Genomic DNA, 23,759 nt, shown 5'->3' on the forward strand with positions numbered 1-23,759 from the left:
CTGAGATGACCACTTGAACACAGGTCTAAGTTCCCATTATCTTTATCCACTGCAGAACATATTTATTTCCCTCACTTATAGTTTGGTTGTCTTGGGAGGGGAAAAGTATTTAAATACTGACATATAATAGAGGCTTTCCAAGCACACATCTGCGAGACATCAGACAAACATCACCTCATGCAAACGGCATTGGCATGTCTAACTAGAAAGAAGTCAGCGCACATTTTGGCCTCTTCTCCATCTAACATAGATACTGGGAGAACAAAGACTCATCTGTACACAGATCAGCACCCTATGCACCTGGGATTTCTTTACAATTTCTTACCCCCATGGATGTATACTAGAACACTCCTTTTAGCAGTGCCACATACTGGATTCCCTCTATCCCAGATCTAATACTCCATATTATTAAACAATTTTTTGCACTTTTATTTTTAAAGCCATAATAAAAATACATGGTTGTAGAACTGAATTACACACACACACTTCACACATGTTTACTTTTACAATTTTAGTTTTCATCCATGTTCATTTTGACTCTTTACATTTCACCTTTTCAGACTTCAGCAGCAAAAATATTCAATACTCATTTCCATGGTAGTCAAAATATTAATTTTTTGGGCAATCCTAAAAAAATAAGCACATTTAAGAACAAGGCAATTTAATCATCAGGATTAAGGACTTGATACCCAATAAAGGATTGTCAAAGCCCAGTCTCTCCCCAAATTTTACTACAATGATACAGTTCTCACTAGTCTCAAGACCATGGGCTAGTCTAGGAATATGACGGAAACCCAAACATCAACTATCTGACCTCTAAAGGCATCAAAGATTATGGTTTGGGGACTGGAAGCAAAAAGCCAAGATCTGTGGTTTCTTGGCCATTTACTGAACCACCATACACCAAAGATTACTGTTTAATGTAGCTGATCACTGCCCTTCCACCTCCCCCCAAAGCCCCAAATGCTGTTAGGTCTACTGCATTATTACTTATCATTTTAGAGTGTTCAAGGCACTTTGTATACAATTTTGTAATTTAGGGAAGATGTGTGATTTAAAAAGGATCACTGATTATTACATTCAACTGCATGTAACCAGTTGAGTATATTTTGACCGTTCAAATATGCAACCTTACATAATTCTTATAAGATCTTATGCCTGAAGAAAATGGCAACCTACGTACTTGGGAAACTATAATGTTTGTCATTAACTGTTCAGACTAAACTCTTAATCATATCAGAAGACAGGTAAAAGAATACGTTGATCATGTCAGTTGCAAAATATTCATCCCCAGATACTTAAGGGAGTGGCTGGAGATGCATTTTTCAGAGGGGGCCTGCATCCAGAAAAGCAATATATGCTTGGCCTGGGAATTAGCTATAAATTCTTTTCCAGAAAAATTCACTGTAGCAAATCCAGTCCGAGCATCAAAGGGAATCAATTACTTGATTTTTAAAAGGTCAACTCAAAGTTGCATGTTGATTTCTGTGTGGGGCAAGGTTTTTCTTCCAAGCCCCAGGTCCATACTGAAGGCATAACTTCTGAGACAGCAAGAGGGAAATTCAAGCCTCTTTGGTAGGGTTTCATTTGATAAGTTCCCTTTAAGGCATTTCCAGCCATGCTGAGTATATTTACAAGCCCTTGTGGGGACTAAAGAGAGAGCACCTATGATCATCTGAACCCCCATGCTCCAGGAAATGCAAACAGAAAATTCACTTTCTGGAAGCTGGTCCATTCTTCCATGACTGGGCTTTATGGAGAGTTTCAGCCCCCTGGTTGCTGCCTTGCTCAAACAACGTCAACATCATCAAATCTCCTGTAACCAGGAACTTAACAAGGTCAGATCCCTGGTGCCATAGACGACCAGTATCTCCACTACCAGCCCAAGAGCAGCTGCATGCTGATTTTCTGGATGTAGCGTAGCAAGCTACTTTACTTGCAACATACATGTGACTGTCAATATTGCATTATGTTTCCAAATGTGGGAGAATTAAAAGGTTTTTTAGGCTTTAAGGACATTACCTTGATCTTTTGCATCTGTTCTTTTCCTCTTCAGATTTGGAACTGGATTTGGTTGTTCTTTCAAGGCTTCTGCAGGGCAGTTGGGTCTTGGCAATTGGTTTCCTGGTGTTGGTGCTGGCCGGTTACTAAAATAGCTGTGTTTCAATGCCTTAGAAAGGTCAAAACAAGATATTGCTAAGATCTTCACATAACTGCATGTATGTATTCTTTTAAAGCGCTCAATTAAGAATATATTGTGGTGGGAAAGAGGAAGGTGTGGTGAGCAAGTGAATACTTCAGTGCTTTGCATGTGAGCAAAGCAGATTTTTTTATGACACAGCTCTAGCTGATGTAGCGTGGGGGGCTAAGCAAATGAGCTGTAGTTAAGGTGGTCACAGGGTAAAACTACATCACAGCCACAAACTCAGCTTTAGGCAAACTGCTTTCTTTCAGCTTCATCCTCCCCAGCAATATAGGGATAATACCGTTAGTACTATTTAGTTAAGTATTTGAACTGCTGCTTATCTTTACTTTTTTTAACTGCTGATTTCATTGCTGCCAGCTTTTTTTCTGATTGTTTAGTATTTACTGTTATGGTAATTTTGTTTATCTTTGTGTGTGTGTGTGTTAAGTGCTTCCAACTCATGGCAACCCAATGGCAAGCATTTTAGGCATTTACAGATTGAAAGTTGCCTTGGATGTAATGCCACAGAAAGACAGGAAAGCAATTATGCAAATATGTACTAGACTACCTTATAGGGCTGTAAGCTGTTACAAGTATTACTATGATAATGTATGTGAATCACTTTGGACATTGAAATGGTATGCATTTAACAAATAAGCTCAAGGGTCATTAATGCATGGGAGATTTTGCCTTGGATTTGCCCCTCTCTAGATGCATTTTCCCCATCTGAATTCTCAAAATTCTGCATGGGGGCTTTTAGAAATTGTTGCAAATAAGTGCTGGGAGAAGCTCAGATACATGATTGCTCAAGACACAATACTATGTACTTGGGAATTAGTCACACTGAGTTCACTGCCTTGAGTAACCTTGCATAGATAAGAACATAAGAAAGGCCATGCTGGATCAGAACAAGATCCATCAAGTCCAACAGTCTGTTCACATAGTGGCCAACCAGGTGCCTCTAGGAAGCCCGCAGCAGCACCATCCTGCCTGTGTTCCAAAGCACCTAATATAACAGGCATGCTCCTCTGATCCTGGAGAGAATAGGTATGCATCATGACTAGTATCTATTTTTACTAGTAGCCATGAATATCCCTCTCCTCCATGAACACGTCCACTCCTCTCTTAATTTAACTATGTTATTGGAATGGCACAACATTGTTCAGATTAAATTCTGCAATCTATTTGACTTAGCAGTTGTCAGAATAGAAATAGAAAGACAATTCAGTAACTATACCAGAACTAGTAATGAAGGAGCCGCATGGATCACAAACTTTGTTTTACTTAGAAGCGCATTGCTGATACATCAGACTGAAAATATGTTAAAGATGGGGAATGAAAGAGATGGAGCTCCACATTATTTCGCAGCACTCAATTCAATAAGAGAGAGTTTTATGTGAGGCTGTCACTATTCATTGAAAGGAACAGTAAAAATGGAGCCAGAATGCAACTAAGGTACTGATTTCCCCACCAACCAGCTAGAGGATGGTAGAAATTCAGGAGTTAGAATTCTAACCACCTGAATTACCTGAGACAAGCTGGGGACCTATGAGACTCATGGGGGAGGTAAATCCCCCTAGACATTTGTTCCACTTTCGCTTCCCAGCCCTTTCTCCACTTCCTCCCCTCCCAAATCTCTGCTGCTTTCTCCCAAACCTGCAAGATTGGGTTGGAGTTGCCTAGGCCCAGGCTCCAGTGCCATGGCTGCTAGGCAACCTCACAGTGCCAACTGTTACATCACAAGACCCTGGTCAACATTCTTCATTTTTGTAGGGAGGTTTAACTTCCTGGTGTTTTTCCCAGGGTCAGATCTAAAGATATAGCTCAAAACTTCCATCAGATCATGCTTGTATAGTAGCAGGCAGCAAGAATTTATGAACAGATCCCAAACAGAACAGAGCATCCAACTGCAGTACAAAAGACTGTATGTATGTAGGAGCTTGTGCAGAATCTACATTTGCTTCACCTGTGAGGGCAGAAGGCAATCAAGGTCAGTTCAGAGACAATCAAAGTAGGATCAGCTTGCCAAGCAATAGGAGCATACAGGTAAATCCCCAAAAGGTTTTGTAGTGAGTTTTAAAATTATCATGGGGGTACATACCTCAGTAGCTGTGACCCTTGTAGAAGGATTAAATATAAATAAGCCTTGCAATAGTTCTAGTAAATCATCACCAGCGGCACTGAAGATGTGATGAAACGGCATTCCAGGGAAATGTTTAAAAGTCACATAATCTGGAAGACTGGTCATCCCCTGGTCAACGAGAAACATCATCGAGGCCTTTTACTATGCCATGATTACTGAGAAGTTAACAGACTTCATCTGTAAAAACACATCAGCTTTACAACTAGTAAAACAATCCATTTTCATCAGCTTCTCTTGTTGGTTTCTGTTACATATTGGACTTACAGGCCATTGTTCCTCTGTTGGAGTACCCAGGGTTTCAAATATCCTTGTGAGCTGATCCAGGTCCGAGTCTCCTGGCAAAAATGGAACCTGTAATCAGGTGAACACAATGTTTTTGACCGATTAAATTCTGTATTTTTAAACAAAAATATACCATTAAACATTGATCATACTCCTTCAAAACTTGTTTCTCTAGTAGCAGTGCCCCATCTAGAAATGTAATGTAGTAGAAATTGGTCTGTCCAATAAACAAATTGAATCAAAGATATGACATTACCCGTATTTAGGGTTCATACGGACCTCAATATGTACCTTACTTTTATAACTGATAAGAGGGGATAGTAGGGTGTTTGTCCAGAGACACTCCAAGCACAGGCCTCCCGGACATCTCCAGGAGTGGTGCTGAAGGTGCCTTGCTCCCCTTGGGATGCCTCCACCATGCCCCAAACCACACCAACCCAGTTGGCGTTGCTGCACTTACCTCCAGGTGGCTTCTCAACACCCCTGTCATCATTGGCCTGGCAGGCAGCGCCCCGCCCTCTGGCAGGTGAATCCTCAGCAGCCCCACACCTTGTGGGACTGTCTTTCCCAGCAGCTATGGCAAGGGATGGAAAGGGCAAGGCACTTCCTCCAAGGCTGACAGAAAGGAAGTGCCAAGAGACTACCAGCAGCCTGCAGTCAAAGCAGAGCAAAAAGGCAGGAGTACCTCACAAGAAGCCCCAATGGGCCTCAGGGGAATATGTTTCCCAGAGGAAGGTGGCAGCAAGGAATCTTGGGAGTGAGGGCAGACAACCAGGTAGGGCCCAGCAAGGGATTGGACGAGGAGTGTGTAAGTTTCTCTTTTGGAGAGAAGGATCATGGGAGGAGTAGGTCCACTGGTGAAGGAATAAAGGAGATGGAGCAACTTAAGGACTAGAACCAAAGCCAAGGGAGAGATGGGCCGGGGAGGTTCTATGGTACAGAGAACCAGCCAGCCAGGGATTGGGAGCTTAATGGCTTTTTGCTACTCCCACCTATTCTGAGGCCACTGAAGCTCACAAAAGTTCAGCTTGAAGCAGGGAGGAGGGTCTGCGATGGGACAGCATTGTAAGGTGTCAGAACAACTAACCATATGTGCAAGAGCAAATTTTAGTTGTCAGGTAAGCTCAGGTCTTACCCGTAGAAGCAACTCAGCCAATATGCATCCAACGGCCCACATGTCCACGCCAACACCATACATTCTAGCACCAAACAGTAGTTCAGGAGCTCGATACCACCTGGGGAAAAAATGCAGATACCTTGCATTTGCCTTTCAATGAATAAGGTGCACGTAATACCTTTATCTGCTCTGTAATCTGAAAACAATATAAAGTCCATTGTCTTTAAAGGGTGAAAGAGGTTTTTTTTAAAAAAGTATTCCAGCATTTTTTTCTTCAAAGGTCTGTCCAATAAACAAATAGTTTATTTGTTTATAAAACAAAAGTTTTCAATAGTGGTTTGTTGAAGAACCCAGCTGCCAAAGCCAATTCAGCAGAATGAATACTAGAACTAATTACAGATTTGATATACTGGCTCTTCTGGATTCTCTTATAAAATACACACCCTTGTGTTTGCATGCAACACCCCAATTAGTGGCTGGCTGTTGCATGTAATGTGACGCATCATTGCCAGCATGCTATAAGAAAAAGAAGAAGAGTTGGTTTTTATATGCCGACTTTCTCTACCACTTAAGGGAGAATCAAACTGGCTTACAGTCACCTTCCCTTCCCCTCCCCACAACAGACACCTTGTGAGGTAGGTGAGGTTGAGAAAGTGTGACTAGCCCAAGGTCACCCAGCTGGCTTCGTGTGTAAGAATGGGAAAACAAATCCAGTTCACCAGATTAGCCTCCACTGCTCATGTAGAGGAGGGGGGGAGGGGAAATCAAACCCGGTTCTCCAGGTCAGAGTCTACCACTCCAAACCACCGCTCTTAACCACTACACCATGCTTATTAGGCTTTCCTCCTTTTCAAGATACAGGAGAAGAAAAATGGAGGCCATTGTACCATTACTGTGGAGCTTGGTGAGGCATTCTCTTCATAGAAGAGTCAACCTGGCAGCAATTCAAATCTTTCAACACATCTGAGAATGAAAGCTGAATGAGGCAACATCATTGTACCAAAGCAACAGGGGGAGAGAACGACAGAATCTAACTCAGCAACAACTTCTGTAGAATAGTGGCCAACATTGACGCTTACTTTTGTTTGACCACTACATCAGGTATAAGTGCATGGGGTATTTGTTTAAGGGAAAATGCTGGCTGCATTGTCCCTTGGATTAAAATGAGGGGGGAAAGGGAAAATGAAAGTTGAAAAACTACTCTGTAACCTGGGAAAAATGTTAACAGGTACAGCATAGGTTGTGTGAGGGATGCTTCTTCTTCCTTCCCCCCCCCCCCCCCCGGTACTGCTGGAAGGAACCCTGAGACCAATCTTCAGGTAAGCTGCCAAAACTGATTTTGTAATTTAGAGTATTTTGGAAGGGCTGGAGAGTGGATGGATTGGAAGAGCAAACTGCTACAGATAGCAGGGAATTTTATTACTAGGTAACCATTTGTAATTGTTCTTTAATTTGCAATGCGCTTTGCAGACCCAACTGAAGGATCTTAGATCTTCCCTGCTCCCCCCTCCACCCCCCGGCAGCTATTTTCAACCCTGTGTAAATTGATTCCCAGAGCTGTGGGATCCACATGGAGTACCAGACACCTGAGCTGGTAGGCTGCAGTGAGGAGGGTAAAACTGTTCCCTCCTGACTGATGGAAGAAGCAGGAAGGACAATTTTACCTTCTTCCCCTTCCTCACTTCAGCAGCCCACCAAAACATGTAGGTCTCATGACCATAGGAGTCAACTTTCCTGGGGTTGGGTATGGCTGCTGGAGGTGGGGAGGAAGAAGGACAAATCTGCAGCCTTCAGCACCCTCCAGTGATGAATTACTGAATCTAATCCTTTATATTTTTCTTACGACTGTATGTGCTGTGAACCTTTGAAGCTTTATCTTACTCAACTTTTAGGCAACTGTCCCTGCAGCCAGTGGCTCTGCCTTTCACTCTGTGTACTGATTCAGATCAGTCTTTATGGCTCCTGTTTTCATTTGCTACATATGTGTCTCCATAAAAAATTAGTTTGTTTTGGTTGAAGTACTGAGTCTGTGTTCCTTACTGGTTCAGCATGGCCCCCTGGGGGAAGGAAGGATTCCAGTCTAACACAAAATTGGAAACTTTGATGTCATTGAACAATCATCTGAAGAGACCCCCAATCTGTCTTATGACTCTCAAGCCAGGGAGCTAATTCAAAAAGGTAAAGGTCCAGCAAATCTGCAGCCAAGGCTACATCACAGTGACCTTGTCTGTAAGATTCAGACACCTTCTGTGTATGCTGAACAGCATCTCTGCAAGAAGTCAAGTACTGCATATATTGTTTTTAATAAGCAGGATCTTCTAAGAGTGTTACAAAGTAAATGGCACACAGAAAGACAATTCGCAGAACATGACTTGGATAGATTGAAGAAAGGAATTCGAAGCGTGAAATTATGGAAATATAAAGAATTAGGAAGAAAGGTAATATGGAAATGGTACCGGACCCCTATGCAACTAGCATATATGTTTGGGGCTAGAGCCCCCAAATGTTGGCATTGTGGACATATGTGGGTAGAATGTGATAGGAGTTAAAGGGTTCTGGGAAGTAATTAGTAAAATAATGGAAAATATGCTGCAAATTAATATTCAAGTTAATATAGAGATACTATTCAAAGCAGTATGGGGAGAGTTAAGCCTAACCCCAGGAAAACAAGAACTTTGCAAGGCTATGTTATTAACAGCCCAGGCAGTAATTGCACGTGGATGGAAAGATCGGAAGAAATGGACTCTGGATCTTTGGAATAATTACTTATTTGAATATATTCAATCAGACATTGTGGCAACTATAATAAAGGATACAACTAGAGAGAACAACACTGAAGAGATTAAAGTAAAATGGACTTTGTATGTGGACTGGATCAACAGAGGAGAAGCCAACCCAAATATAGCTCAACAACTTAAAGGCTATGCTCATGGATAAAGATTGTTTTTGAGAAGTTCCGGGGGTGGCGGGTATCACGGGGGAGTAAAATGTAAAGTGAAGTCTATGTATTATTTGGAATGAGAATGTTGATATAAAGAGTAATAAAAATATTTCAAAAAAAAAAAGGTACTGCATATATATTTATACATGCTGTTTAAATTATAGCACAGCTTCCATAAACACCATTATTCATTTTAACTATTTTACTGCACATTAAAACAATCCTGGTTTGTGGGCAAGTTATGTATGTTCATGTTAAAAGGATCTTTTTCTTACCTTGTTACTACTTGATGCGTGTAAACTCTATTTGGACTTCCAAAAGATTTGGCCAAACCAAAATCAGCCAATTTCAAAACTCCATTTTCATCTAGCAACAAATTGTTTGGCTTAAGATCCTAAAAGAAGAGAGAAAACAGAGAGTAAATACCTTCCCTTCCATTGTTTCTTTAAAAACTGAAATCAAGATGTACCTTTAAACAGGAATATTCTTCACTAAAAACACCCGGAAATTTGTAAGCAAATGCACACAGGACTGAGATGCAAGCTACAATTAATAATTTAGAATCAGGCTTTAACTGTCACGTTTGCAAGCAAAAAGCAGTTTTTCAAGACCAGGACCGCAAACGTACCCCATCAACAAATAAGAGCTTAAAAAGGTAAAGGTCCCCTGTGCAAGCACCGGGTCATTCCTGACCCATGGGGTAACGTCACATTCCGACGTTTTCTAGGCAGACTTTGTTTGCGGGGTGGTTTGCCAGTGCCCTCCCCAGTCATCTTCCCTTTACTCATTTAACCGACCTTGGAAGGATGGAAGGCTGAGTCAACCTTGAGCCGGCTACCTGAAACCAACTTCCATTGGGATCGAACTCAGGTCGTGAGCAGAGCTTGGACTGCAGTACTGCAGCTTACCACTCTGCGCCACGGGGCTCCTATAAATAAGAGCTTAGGATGAAGCATACTGACCACGTCACCAGTACAAGGTTTGGCATCATAAGAAGCACCCAGCTGAATCAGACCATCTAGTTCAGCATCCTGTCTCATCTCACACTGTGGCCAACCAATTACCCTGGAAGGCCAACAACAGGGAATCGAGGGCAAGGCCTTCCTATTATGTTGCCTCCTCACACTTGTATTCTGTTTGTTGCCTCTGAACATGGAGGCTCTCTTTAATCATCATGGCTAGTAGCCACTGATAGAACTCTACTCCATGAATCTGTCTAGCTGTCTATGCTTGTGGCCATCACTACATCCTCTGGTAGTGGATTCCACATTTTAATCACTCATTGTGTAAAGAAGCATTTCCTTTTGTTTGTCCTGAATCAGAAGCTGATGGGCAAGTATTTTGGGAGAGGAAGGAAAAAGTTCTTTCCGTCCACTTTCCCTGTCCGTCCCTCTCCCTCACTGCAACCTTCTGTGTGCCTCAAATTGTGCTCCTGAAGGAACAGGGTGGGTGTACGCAGGGAGTCTAACGCAGGAAAGTGGAATGGGCAAAAATCTCCCATCTCCTCCTCTGAAGATGGAACAGCATCTTAGGATCCAAATCCTCTGAGCAAAGATCTTCGCCACAGCAACATCCTGTGATTCCCCCCTCCTCATGCCAGCAGCGTTGTCTTGCAACATGTGTGTGTGTGTGTGTGTTAAGTGCCGTCAAATTGTTTCCGACTCATGGCGACCCTACAAATCAATGTCCTCCGAAGTGTCCCAACCTTAACAGCCTTGCTCAGATCTTGCAAATTGAGGGCCGTGGCTTCCTTTATAGAGTCAATCCATCTCTTGTTGGGTCTTCCTTTTCCTGCTGCCTTCAACTTTTCCTAGCATGATTGTCTTTTCCAGTGACTCTTGCCTTCTCATAATATGCCCAAAGTATGACAGCCTCAGTTTAGTCATTTTAGCTTCTAGGGTCAGTTCAGGCTTGATTTGATCTAAAACCCACTGATTTGTTTTTTTTGGCGGTCCAGGGTATCCGTAACACTCTCCTCCAACACCACGTTTCAAAGGAATCTACTTTCTTCCTATCAGCTTTCTTCATTGTCCAGCTCTCACATCCATAATAGGGAATACGATGGCATGAATTAACCTGATCTTGGTTGCCAGTGACAAATCCTTACACTTAAGTTGCAACATGAGGGCCTGAGAAATCATCCTTCGCCCTCCCACCAGCAGTGTGTGGAAAGTACACTGAGCCAAGAGGGATGACTTCACTCAAGCCCACCACCTCACTGCAGGTCCAAGTTGCACAGTTTTTTGGCCCACAATATGTCTTTTGTGGAGGTGGGGAGGACTGCTGTGAGAAGGGGAAGGTGAAAGAAAATCCACTTCTGTGAGCAGGTTTGTAGGACTCCAGCCCATCAGCACTACCCTTCAGAAAACTGCTATAAAAAGTTTGTTCTACTTTTTATAGCAATGTGTTCATAGCCTTGAGAGAGGACTCAGGGCTTTCCTTAAGCTCGGAATTACGGCTTTTTTTGGCACCATCCGATGTTGGACCCAACGACCTGCATGTGGGCAACTCATTGTTTGCTCAGGAAAGAATCATTTAAATGTCAAGACTTACCCTATGAAGGATCCAGTGATCATGTAAATATTCTAAACCCTGAAGCGTCATCAGCATGTATGCTTTGATGTGAGAGGGTGTCAACACAAGACTCGTGTCTTTTATTATAACCTGTAAACGAATACAAAAGGGTTTTAAAAATAGCATTACTAAATTTTAAAGAAATACAAAATTATCCTGAAACATGCAGCCCCCAACGATATGTTCACTCGACACAGACGAAACTCACTGGAGAGCCTCTCTCTCTAATACAAACCTCTCTCAAAATTGCAAAATGCTATGTACACTGAAAATGAAAAGTGGTTATGGAAAATGCAGGCATCATCGATCAATATATCAATCACTCCTCATCAGTCTACACAAATGCAATATTTATTATAGCAACCTCATACGGTTCAGCTTCTCTGTGAATGTGTGTGCTCATTTTCTGTCTAACAACATAGAACTGCTTCAGTTGGGGAGACTTATCAATTACAACCACTCAATTTCAGCTTGCATTAGCTTCAGAGAGTAGTTATGGAACTACTTTGGCTGTACACTTCTTTCCTCTTGAGGCCACACAGAGCTTATTACAAAGGCTGGCTTCCATGCATGCCTCAGTTATTACACTGGTCTTTAACATATCATCCAAACCTTTATTTGGAAGCTAATGACTGCAGATTTTTGAGAACCACTGCCTCTTCTGCACCCCAGTATCTTTCCCATGTCCCTCTTTAGCCCCCTGTAACTTTCCTCCCATGATTTTTAGCTACAGTATTTAAAAAAGAGAACATACTTAGTAAAATCCAAGTTTGTCTGTGTGTTTTGTCCAGATTTAAGAAGCCAGTGAATTAGTCATGGTTTAAGCAACCTTACCTCTAAATCTGTTTCCATAAAGTCAAACACTAAACTGATGTTTGATTTGTGTCCAAATGCATCTAGAAGCTGAAAGTTGAGAAAAATTGTTCAATTACTTTGATGTTCTTGTTCTGTAATATAGGCTTTATAAACTGTTGTGAAATGCAGCAACATCTGCCAGGTTTTAAACACTGGGGCTTACTTTAGACACTATAAGTACAGTTAATTACGGCTTGAGGTGATATCGGAATTGAGAGAACACAGATAATGATCAGCCAGAAAATAGGATTCATGAAACTATGGCTTGAAGTGGCTGTACAAAATATTTGGCTTGACCTGTGAATTAATTAATCATACCTACTGCCCCTGCTCCACCTCTCCAGTTCACAGTGCCATAGAAATGGAAGTGCTGAACAGATTAAAAACAAAAGCAGACAAGCAACTCTAAATAATGCCTTAAATTCTAACCTGGGTTAGTAAAATACATGCAGTAGTGTGATTCTGAAGTCTTATTCCATTTCAAATCAAGATACCAACAGAACTGGGAGAACTACCATGGTGTAATAGTTAGAATGTTGGACTAGGACTGAGATTATCTAGGTTCAAATCCCCTCTCCCCGCTCTTTCATGAAACTTCCTGGATGACCTTGAGCCAGTCATTCTCTCTCCACCTAAGCTAACTCACAGAGCTGTTCTGAAGACAGAAAGGGAGAACCATGTGAACCATGTACGCCACTCTGTGCTCTTTGAAGGAATGGTGGGATAAAATGCACCAAATTAAAAAAAAAAAACAGAAGCAGGCCAACAATGAGGCCATATTCACATGCTAGCTTCATGCTGCATTAGGGCTTCTTGGCTTCTACCCACCCTACTCTGACAACTTTTGGATTTCAGAACACTTCTGCGGGATGCATCTCACCAAATGAATGTCACTCAGGAGTATTGACATTCTACTAAATGGAGCCACGTCATTCTCATGTTACTTCAATGTACAGATATTGCATGGGAAGAAGCCACAAATAAATAGTTCCCATACCATGCTGATAACGTATCAGTTGGTCCTAACATACAAGTGGGGTTCTTAGCAATCTTCTACCTTTTAAGGCTAACACTATTCAGCCAACTCCACTATAAAGGAAAGAGAATTTGCTGGTGTCAAATAAAAAAAAACCCTACAGTTAAACCCTTTCTCACTGAAAAAACCACTTCTAATAGACTACATTCATAAAAGCTCACAGGGTGACAGAATATTTCTCACAAACTCTATATCATACTTACTCCAATAATATTTGGGTGGCTAAGCTCCTGCAGCAGTTTGATTTCTCTAAGAGCTGTTCTGTTTATACCTGGATTGAAAGAACACACAAAAGGTAGTAACAACAAAGTTAAACTTTCTACAAAGAGCCTCCAGTACTGCTATCTTAGTCAAAAAGTCACCCTGGACAAGGAGCAGCAGTGGTTTAGGTCATGTACGCATGCCAGGTTTACATCTTTGAGGCTGTGGCTTTGACTCCCAAGTCCCCTGGGCCTAGACTGAAGTGAACATGTGGGTCTGGAAATCATCATCTTTCCAGAGGTCAAAGGAACAGGTGGATAAGGGAACATGGGGAAATCCATGTGTGCTGCACTGGCACTTGGTTGGACCAAACTGGGCATGCCTAAACTCATTTGATTCAAAGACTCTATCTTCCCCAATTCTGTAGGATTATGGTCATGTATTATTAACTACACCATTCCCATAAAGAAATATGTTCTACTTACAGTGTTGTCTAGGGACAAGTTATTACTTTAGTAATAGACAGAAAGGTTCACATCCTCTATGAGCAACATTATGCTACTTGTCTGGTTCAAAGGAAACAACATTAACCTTAATTATCTTTCTCACAAAAGTGAAAAGATAAATTAATCCCTACGAAACTTTATGCCAGAAACCTGGCTAATAAATTTATAGCATGGTTGTCTGAGCAGAATATTTTGGGCCCTGAACAGATTGGATTCTGCAAAGGAAAATCAACGCTTGACCATTGCATTGTTCTGTCACATCTTGTAAATAAACATAGTGGAGGGGGGAAATCTAAATTATTCGCTGCCTTCCTTGACTTTAAAGGAACGTTTGACTCTATACTGAGAGACCTTCTGTGGGACAAACTTTTGAAGATGGAGATGGACAAAAGACTATTTTATCTAATTAAAAAACTCTAGTCATCCACAAGCTGCCAAGTTAAATTCACTCTGCAAGGAGATTTAACCCCTAGAATGTGGCAAAATTAAATGTGCTACCCTCATCAATATTACAGGGGAGATTTCAATCAATAACACTCACTGCAAGGTTATGCCCCTGTGGAATGAATCACATGTTATTTTGCACTGCCCCCTTTATCAGAGAATCCAACTTAAGTTTATCAACCTCTTGTTCGCTGGTAGGGAATGGCACCCAGTTGAGCGCAAGGTAGCCTTTCTTATGTCTACTCAGGATGTGGCCACAATTGACCATGTAGCTAAGTTTTTGCAACATGCAATGTGGATCCGTGAAAGATACAGTAAACAGGAACAGGCAAGCTCTGTTGGGTAAAATTGTATGATTATGTTCTCTGCAGGTATTGCGTATGCCAGTAAAGGTTTGCCTGATTGAATTAATCCCTGCAACACCACTGTGATAAAATTCAGCTGTCAAAGTAATCTGTACACTCTTATATTATTCAAATACTTACCATCCTTTGCTTCTGATCGATGTCCAAGTTTAATCTAAAAACAGAATTGTTTTTATTAGGGCAACACTGCTAATTATGTACTTCTTTCATTTATGCCCTGGCCTTTTCCCCAATTGGGACTCAAAGTGGCTTTACATTATTCGCCCCTCCATTTTACCTTCACGATGACCCAGGGTGTCAACGAACAAGTTTTCATGGCAAAGTGGGGATTTGAGCTGGGGTCTCCCAGATCCTAGTATGATTCTCTGACACTACACTGGAGGCCAGCAAGTGATCTAAACTGATTGAAACCTAACTATGTTTACATGGAAACTCAATGGGATTCCCCCTCCCAACATGCATTTAGCAGAGAAGCCCTACTTTAAAAAACTTTAATGGGTTTTAATGGGCTGTGCACGGTTATATGGACACAGTTAGCTATACAGAAGAATATCAGATTAACTTTGTACTATGGATTAGCATCCCTTCAGCATGCTGGCCATCATTGGAATATTAATTGAAGTACAGCTAGCAGAATGGGACTTGTCTGTAGTTTGATTAAACTGCCATTTCTCATGATGAAAAACACACAAAATATACAGGAGGCAGCAAACGACTTAACTGCATTACTTTTATTATGATCCATCTCCACATCCATTCACCTGCCAAGAAACCCCTGGAGACGTGCCACAGGACACTAGTACACTATGGTGGATTCTAGATCATATTCTAGAAGGCACACTTGATACCAAAACATTTGGGTGGTGGTGGGGGGAGAGAAGTGAATTGAACACTTTACTAATGTACACTTTACTAATTTTCAGTGAAATGTACCTAGCACAATGAATTTTTGTCATATAGCCAGGGATTGTAGAAGCGGAAAGCAAGTAAACATTCCTCAGAAACTGTAGAAGTTCTGCTCTGGGGCCAGTCCAGTTATGAGACTCACCCATTTTGTCTATTGACTGTGAACTTGCAAAAGAAGTCAATTTTGCAATGAAAAAGGCCAGAGAAAATTCCCCTGCATTTATAGCACCCCATTATTCCAGGTATATCTTAACACCAGCTGCCTACCTGCATTCCCTGGAAATGAATACACACTGGAGGGCATATATACTGGCTACATGTGCAGGCTTACCTTCTGCCATTTTAGAATGGAAATTTAAGAAAATCCCTAGAGCGGAGAGATTTTGCCCCTGCAATGCAGGGGACTAGGAAACCACTGGACATGGTTTTTTTCAGATGTTTTTAAGACAGCCCGCTCCATGATTATTGAACCCTCATATTGGGAAAATGGGTGGTTGTGGAGATTGTGAATGGACTAAAACGTTTTTGTTGGGAGATAATTACCCCATTACCACTCAGGTCAAAAAATACTGTACGGTTGCACTTAAGGTACGTTGCCTTAGAGTATATCTCCAAACTAATTTGGAAAATGGTCAATTCGGTGTCACATAATTTTATTAGTCTTGGACTGTAAATTTATTCTGTGTAAGGCTTGCCTCTGTTTCATCTGCCAAAATAGCTGTAAATAAATGTTGTTGTTATTATGGCTAGAAAAAAAAACCAGAAAAATGAATGGGTCTGCTTGTTTGAAAACAGAATACTACCTTGGGACCAAACAGAACATTCTATTCTGAATGATGCAGGGGATAAATTCTGCTTTTGAGTTTAAAAATAATAAAAATATTTTAAAATAATAAAAATTACTAGCCAAATACCATGAAGACATTCTTTCTAATTATAGCTTGCTGCGATGTCTTAATTGATCAGACATGTTTTCTGATTGACCAATAAATCAGAGTCAGAACCAATGGGTTTGAAAACCATGGTTTGGTATATCTGAAATGATGAGCCTGACCTGAGGTTTTCTTGTCTCTAGGTCCCTGGGGATGGGGATGCTGAGCAGATGAACAACAAAAGCTACTAAGCATCTCTAGAGCACGGTTTGGCTAACAATTTAGAAGCACAAATGATGGCTTGGGTTCTTAACTAGGGTTGGTGGAAGCCATGCTTTGGCATGATGTCAGAAATGGGCAAAAAGCAAGTACTTACTTTTTTAATAGCAACAATTTGATTTGTGTTTTTGTCTCTTGCTTTGTAAACAGTTGCAAACTGAAGGGGAAAAACATATTAAAAGTTCAGTTTTCTAATGATAGTCCAAGTTCCAATTTATTAATGTTTTAGTCACAGACCTTAACAATGTTCAGATTAAAACCATACACAATGTAAAGCCCACAACACCCCGAGTTACATGAATAATTTTTTTTAAATGTTACAGGAAGCAGCATATATACATATTTGTTACTGAATTGGATGTTATAGTTCTCCTAAAATTATTCTTTCTGTGTCAGCTTTGGGGTCTAATTTTTAACAAATTTCTTCCTTAGCTTAGAAGCTAACATGATATAAAAGGCTACTTCTAATGATATAGCTACTTAAAACTATATTCTATTTAAAACATTTCTATGCCACCTTTCCACCCAAATAGGGTTCTCAAGGCAACAACCTTAAAACATTACAACAGAGTTTAAACATGTACACACAAACACACTGTCACGGCCCTGGATGTACATGAAGGATAAAATGCTCATATAATCCCATATCATACTCTTAGATGTATAAATGATGCAGAATAATGCTGTACCATAATGCTGTAATGGTTATACAATACTTGTTCTCAGGAGGGGTTTTCAGTACTCCTCTAAGATAGGCATACAGCTGCAAGGTTATGAGCTGTGTATAGTTGCCTGCCATATGGATATGAAGAGACATCAGCACTGTTTATCAGAAGCATAGGGATTCTCTTCCTTATATGAGTTAAGCTATCTTGCTGTCTTGGAGCAAGGTCATTAACTAAGGGTCTTTCTCCTTTGACTAAGGGTCTTTCTCCTCTAGGAGTGAGAGCTCATCTCAAGGTCAAATAAGCAGAGAGGGAATGTTTAAATATCCTGTGAATATGCTGACTTTGAACTGTATGATGTAATGATGTGTTAGGTTAGCTTCCTCGCAGCTGCTAACCTAGAGGATTAAACTATTCTCCTTAGCACTGCATCTTTGGCAAGGATATGACAACACATTGTCAAGGACAAACCCAAGGCTTCACAGATGCAAGAGCACCATAACCAGGGGTGTAGAAGCCCTGCCACACACTGCAGGAGCAGCAACAGATCAAGATAACCTTTGATCTGGAAAGGATATAAGGCAGAGCCGAACAGGCAGAAAGGAGAGAGGGTTGATGGAAGACAGTTTCGGCTGTCTGACCTCACTCTCTTCACACATCTCCAAGATATAAAACCTAGGAGTGTTAGTGGAGGACAATACTGATTGTCTGGCCATTAGCTTTCCTCATCTCTTGTGTGAGATATAAGAATTGAGGTATTGGAGGGCAACACTGTTGTCTGGCCATAGCTCATTCTATTATTTTATATCTTGCGTGATATTTCACAAAACTTCTTGTGAGATTGGAAAAGGCTCCTTTTTGGAGGAGATTCATTTAAAGATAACTTGCTAAGGCTGGATGTCTGAAATGGATGCTTGCAGACTATTCCTTCCTATGAATAGGATGGAGACTCTTAGAATTCCTACTAACCTTAATGTGGGTCTAAGAGTAATGGGATCTTTCCATATTTGGAATACTGACATCTCATTGATTCCAGCAAGGATTAATGAGTTCTCACAAAGATCTATATAGTCTGACTTGGCTTTCCAAGAGACTAGGAACATGGTTCTTTGAGACGCTCTCAGAGATTTCTCTAAACAACCAGAGATATCTCTCAGGGTATGAGTGAGCCAGAGGTTTCCCCATCGGGCAGGGGACGCTTCTGCACTCAGCTATAACGATAGTGCATACACAGAGTGCTTATACAGAGACTCTTGCACTGAACTAGAGGTTCACATACCTCTAGAGATCTCTCTACAATTGGCATATAGAGATACTTCAGAGTTTTAAGAACAACTCTTGAATATAAAAGCTACACATAGCTACAAGTTACTGACTGATTGATGGTCTTGCAGAGTACTGACCAGATTGGCATGAAGCAGCTTTCTCTGATACAGAACAAGATAGTTCTATATTTTCATGAACCTAAACTAGCATGAAATAAGAGCTTTTAGACTTCAGCTCTTATATGAACTAGGAACCAGAGATTCTCTGACCTTTGCATATACCAAAAATATTGCTAGAACATAGAATCTTACAGAAAAGGTTTTGCATATCCTGAGAATGAACAAAGGTCCTAACTTATGTTTAAACCTTTACAAATTTCCCTATGCTAAGCATATGAGCTGGAGAGATTTAGAAATAATATAAGGTTATACTTGGTTTAATGCAACTTATGTTTTATATTCTAGGTACTCTGAAATAAGATGCTTTTAACTATAACAGGTCCTTTTCCATTGTACTAATCATATTTTACAAGATTTCTGTAACTGTTATATTCCTGAATGAAATGGAATTACAAGTTCAAGGTTTGAACTCTCATATAGAGAAATATACAGAAACATAGAAAATGCTTAAGGTTGTTTAAGATTGCTTGCATAAATGAACATGTAAAGAATCATAATGTTTATACTTTATGACATGTTTTTAAGAGTGTGTAAATACTCACATGCATATATTTTATGTGAAATAAAAGGTAAAATGAAACCCACTGTTTATAAATTTATTTGGCACACTTCAAGAAAAAGACTTGCTTTTTAAAAGTAAGTAAATCATTGAGTCTTGCTTTGGTGACTGGCTGAATAAGATAATATATAATTTCTCAGGAAATGGTCTTTTCCAAGAGCCTAGTCACATCAACAGCATGAACCGTGACAACACAACCAGTGAGGAGAGCCATCAAAGGTTCGTGGGGGAATACCAAACCAAGCAAAAAAAAAAGTTTTCACCTGCTGGCAGAAGGCAACAATAAAGGGAGACAGATGAATCTCTCTGGGGAGAGATCCATAATCCCTAATGGCTGAGGAATCTCAGGCCTTTGGTAGATGGTGTCAAACTTCTTGATGAACCCTATGCTGAAGTCTTTCTCCGAAGTTCGTTTGCTGGAATACGGTGATTAAGAACAGTAATGGCATGCCTTGGAGAACTGAAATGCTCTCCCACTGGCTTTTGAATATTGTCACATTTAAGGTAAGATGTGCATTGGTTTATTCTTTTGCATACTGACTGACCTATTTGTCTGATTCAAAGACCAGCAAAGCATTGTTGACACGGGATCATATATATCACATTACAGGATAAGCCCAAGATAGTGTGCAGATTGTGGTATTAAACCATGCAATAGAATTGCCTGAATGCATATGGAGCCAATGTTAACACCTGAAGTTTTTGTAGGGCCTGGTTCCTGCTTTGTTTGGTTGCAAGTAGTTGCTAGCAGTTTTACATGGGGATATTGTCTGTAAGCAAGGTAAGGCCCACCACCCAAGGCCTGTGCAAAAATATTATCATGGTCCAGGTCAGGGTATCGATGTTGGACTGGTTTCTACTGGGTATTAGGTGTCACAAGTAGTGGGGTTCTGTTACTTTTTTGAGGTGTGTCTTATAGTAGGCTCCTTCTGTGTGCCTGTTTCTTCACTTTGCGGGGTGTTTACCATAGTTTTAAAAATGCTTTAGGACAATCCTTTAGGTAAGAGACCCTTCCCAAAGACTGGCAACAGTTGCAACATGGCATTTGACTGTAGACAACAGACTGTGGGATATGCATGGGATGACAGCTGGAAACACACACGTGTGTGGCAGACAATGTACTTTTGGTATAAAGAGGTACTTATGTGTTCCTCACATAGTTCTACAGTGGGGGAAATACCTTGTTAGTGAGAGTTGCTTGAGGTGCCCTTGCCCAAAGCTCTCTAGAAAACAGATATTTATCTTTCACACCTATAAATACACACTCCTTCAGTTGCTGGCAAAGCTCTCTTCAAATTGCTGGTAACAGCAGAGTGCCCTGACAGGGATGGCCCAGGCTAGTACTTGGATGGGATATCACCAAGGAATACCAGGGTTGCTATGCAGAGGAAGGCATTAGCACAACACCTCTGTTAAGTCACTTGCCTTGAAAACTTACCGGGTTGCCATAAGTCGCCTAGGACTTGAGGGCACTTCATACACACAACAGCAGAGTGCAGGGCAGGGGTTATTTGTTTTTTCAACGAATCATTAACCTATTGTCGAAGGCTTTCACGGTCAGAGTTCATTGGTTCTTGTAGGTTATCCGGGCTGTGTAACCGTGGTCTTGGAATTTTCTTTCCTGACGTTTCGCCAGCAACTGTGGCAGGCATCTTCAGAGTAGTAACACTGAAGGACAGTGTCTCTCAGTGTCAAGGGTGTAGGAAGAGTAATATATAGTCAGAAAGGGGTTGGGTTTGAGCTGAGTATTGTCCTGCAAAAGTATTGTCCTGTAAGTATCAAGATAATGTGCTAATGAGGGTATGGTATGTTAATATGGAACCATTGTATCCTGAAGTGATCTGTTAATGTGTGTAATCCAAAGCTAATCTGTATGGCTATTGTTGAATGTTGTCTTTGTCTGGAGGTTTTTCAGGGCAGGAAGCCAAGCCTTATTCATTCTTAAACTCTCCTCTTTTCTGTTAAAGTTGTGCTGATGTTTATGAATTTCAATGGCTTCTCTGTGCAATCTGACAAAATAGTTGGTAGAATTGTCCAGTCTTTCAGTGTCTTGGAATAAGACCCTGTGTCCTGTTTGTGTCAGTCCATGTTCAGCCACTGCTGATTTCTCAGGTTGGCCAAGTCTGCAGTATCTTTCATGTTCTTTTATCCTTGTTTGTATGCTGCGTTTTGTGGTCCCATATTAACATACCATACCCTCATTAGCACATTATCTTGATACTTACAGGACAATACTTTTGCAGGACAATACTCAGCTCAAACCCAACCCCTTTCTGACTATATATTACTCTTCCTACACCCTTGACACTGAGAGACACTGTCCTTCAGTGTTACTACTCTGAAGATGCCTGCCACAGTTGCTGGCGAAACGTCAGGAAAGAAAATTCCAAGACCACGGTTACACAGCCCGGATAACCTACAAGAACCAATGAATCATTAACCAATCAGAAACAAGAATTTTCTAACAGAGCGGTTCCTCAGTGGAACAGGCTTCCTCGGGAGGTGGTAAGCTTTCCTTCCCTGGAGGTTTTTAGGAAGAGGCTAGATGGCCATCTGTCAGTGTGACAGCAGGTAGACTTCCCCTGACTATGGAAGATCCACTGATTTAGCAATTTGTAATAATCTCTTTTCCTTTCTGTATATGTATTAGGACAGCAAGGGAATAGCTTGTTGCTGGGCAGGATATCTCTGTGTGTGTATGCCTGTGTGCTAAGGAATTGGGGCAAGAGTCATGGAGGGTTACAGTAAACCATAACAAGAACTGGGTGAAACTATTACTCCACTGCCGCCTCGATGTCTGGAGTGTTATCAGCCTACCCTGAATGTTGATGGGTTGTCATATCTTGAATTTGGATAAATATCCCTTCCTCAGTATGATCGGAGCGCAGAGATTTCTGCCCATTAGGGCCTCTGGGTCAGCAGCTGCAAATAAACTGTTTTCTTGAAATATCGATCTCAGGTCTCTCTCCCCCCACGAACCCTTGTTTACCATATCATCAGCAATGCTGATTCTATGACCTTAGGCACTTCATGAGAGGGAGGGCATCTTGGGCATCTTCTGGGCATGGGGGTCACTGGGTGTGTGTGTGTGGGGGAGGTAGTTGTGAATTTCCTGCATTGTGCAGGGGGCTGGACTAGATGACCCTGGGGGTCCCTTCCAACACTATGATTCTTAACTTCTGAAACAGTGTAAGGCAGAACAAACCACTGCAGAATAAAGCAATACAAAAGGATCCGTCGAACACTGAGCAAGGTGTGTGTGTGTGTGGGGGGGCCCACTCAGGAAAAAACACTCAGGCTGTTACAAGGGTGGGGTACACGTTGCTACTTTCATGCATTGTGTACTTGGGGAAGCACAGACAAGGGGCTGGAGGTTATTCGTAAAAAACAACAGCCACAACGCGCACCCTGTATTTTCACACACTTTTGTCCCAGTTCGCCCGGAGCTTTCTACCCGCGGCACACCTGCTCTTTCTCCCCCCTCCCTCCGTTTCCATTCTCCAGCTCGCAACCCTCTAACGGTGTGCTTTACCTGCCCTTCGCCCAGGAAGGCCAGCTTTTCGTAGCGCTTGGCTCGAGCTCGCGCATCCATGCCGACAGCAGAAGAGGGGTGGGGGAAGGGAAAGGAAGGGGGATTTAAAACCGTCTCCGCAGACGCTCCGAGCCGCTTCCGGCTCCCTCCCCGCCCCCGCCGCGTGACACTCCGCCTCCATCTCCAGGGCCCGCCCTGGCCTCCTGCGCATGCGCCAGGCGGTAACCAATAAAAGTCGCCCGCTCGGCTTCCGCCAGACCTTAGCAACGGTCTCTAAAACAAAACGAGGCGCTTCCGGAAGTCTTCGAATTCGTTCTAGGCCGACGCGAACGGCGACCTTTCTGCTGCCGACGGAAGTGAGGCGACCTCTGGAACGCTTCCGCTCGTGGCTTGGCTGATTTTTTTTATATAATTTTTTATTTTATTTTTATAACATAAAATAAAACAAACAAATACAATAATTAAAAAAAGAAAATAAAAAAAAGAAAATGCAAGAGTATCTATAATTTTGTAACCATGAATGTATTAAGTATATATAAAGTTCAAAAAAACAACAACCCCAAGATACCCCTTCGACCCTCCACCCCTTAAAAAGTGACCCATCACCCGACTTCTGAAGAAGTGTCTAAACAGTTTTAAAAATATCTATTAACTGATTTTGTCGCTTTGCTAAAGCTGAAGGACCCAGTGTGCCATCTGCGACTGCAGTTTGTAACATTAGAAACACGCGGGTGCTACCTGGTTACTTTATGACGGAGATCATCTGCCCCTATGTACTGCCTTGCCTTTCTCGCAACTTCTGGTACAGAAGGTATGCAAACGAAAGGGAAGCAGCAACTCAAGGCTTGAGAA

The 23,759-nt window shown here is 41.5% G+C and overlaps 1 protein-coding gene across 1 annotated transcript; it reads right to left on the bottom strand.

The window, feature by feature from the left end:
• Positions 1–413: 413 nt before the first annotated feature.
• Positions 414–23,088, bottom strand: CDK7 (cyclin dependent kinase 7). The gene is given in 13 exon segments (XM_056848616.1): positions 414–627; positions 2,023–2,170; positions 4,287–4,436; positions 4,593–4,679; positions 5,746–5,845; positions 8,944–9,062; positions 11,222–11,332; positions 12,077–12,145; positions 13,337–13,404; positions 14,770–14,803; positions 16,804–16,863; positions 22,908–22,997; positions 22,999–23,088. Coding segments are annotated over 13 exon segments (1,152 nt in total). The 3' UTR covers positions 414–601.
• Positions 23,089–23,759: the final 671 nt, after the last annotated feature.

The sequence above is a fragment of the Euleptes europaea genome, chromosome 4 (genome assembly GCF_029931775.1).
Source record: "Euleptes europaea isolate rEulEur1 chromosome 4, rEulEur1.hap1, whole genome shotgun sequence".
Lineage (NCBI taxonomy): Eukaryota > Metazoa > Chordata > Lepidosauria > Squamata > Sphaerodactylidae > Euleptes > Euleptes europaea.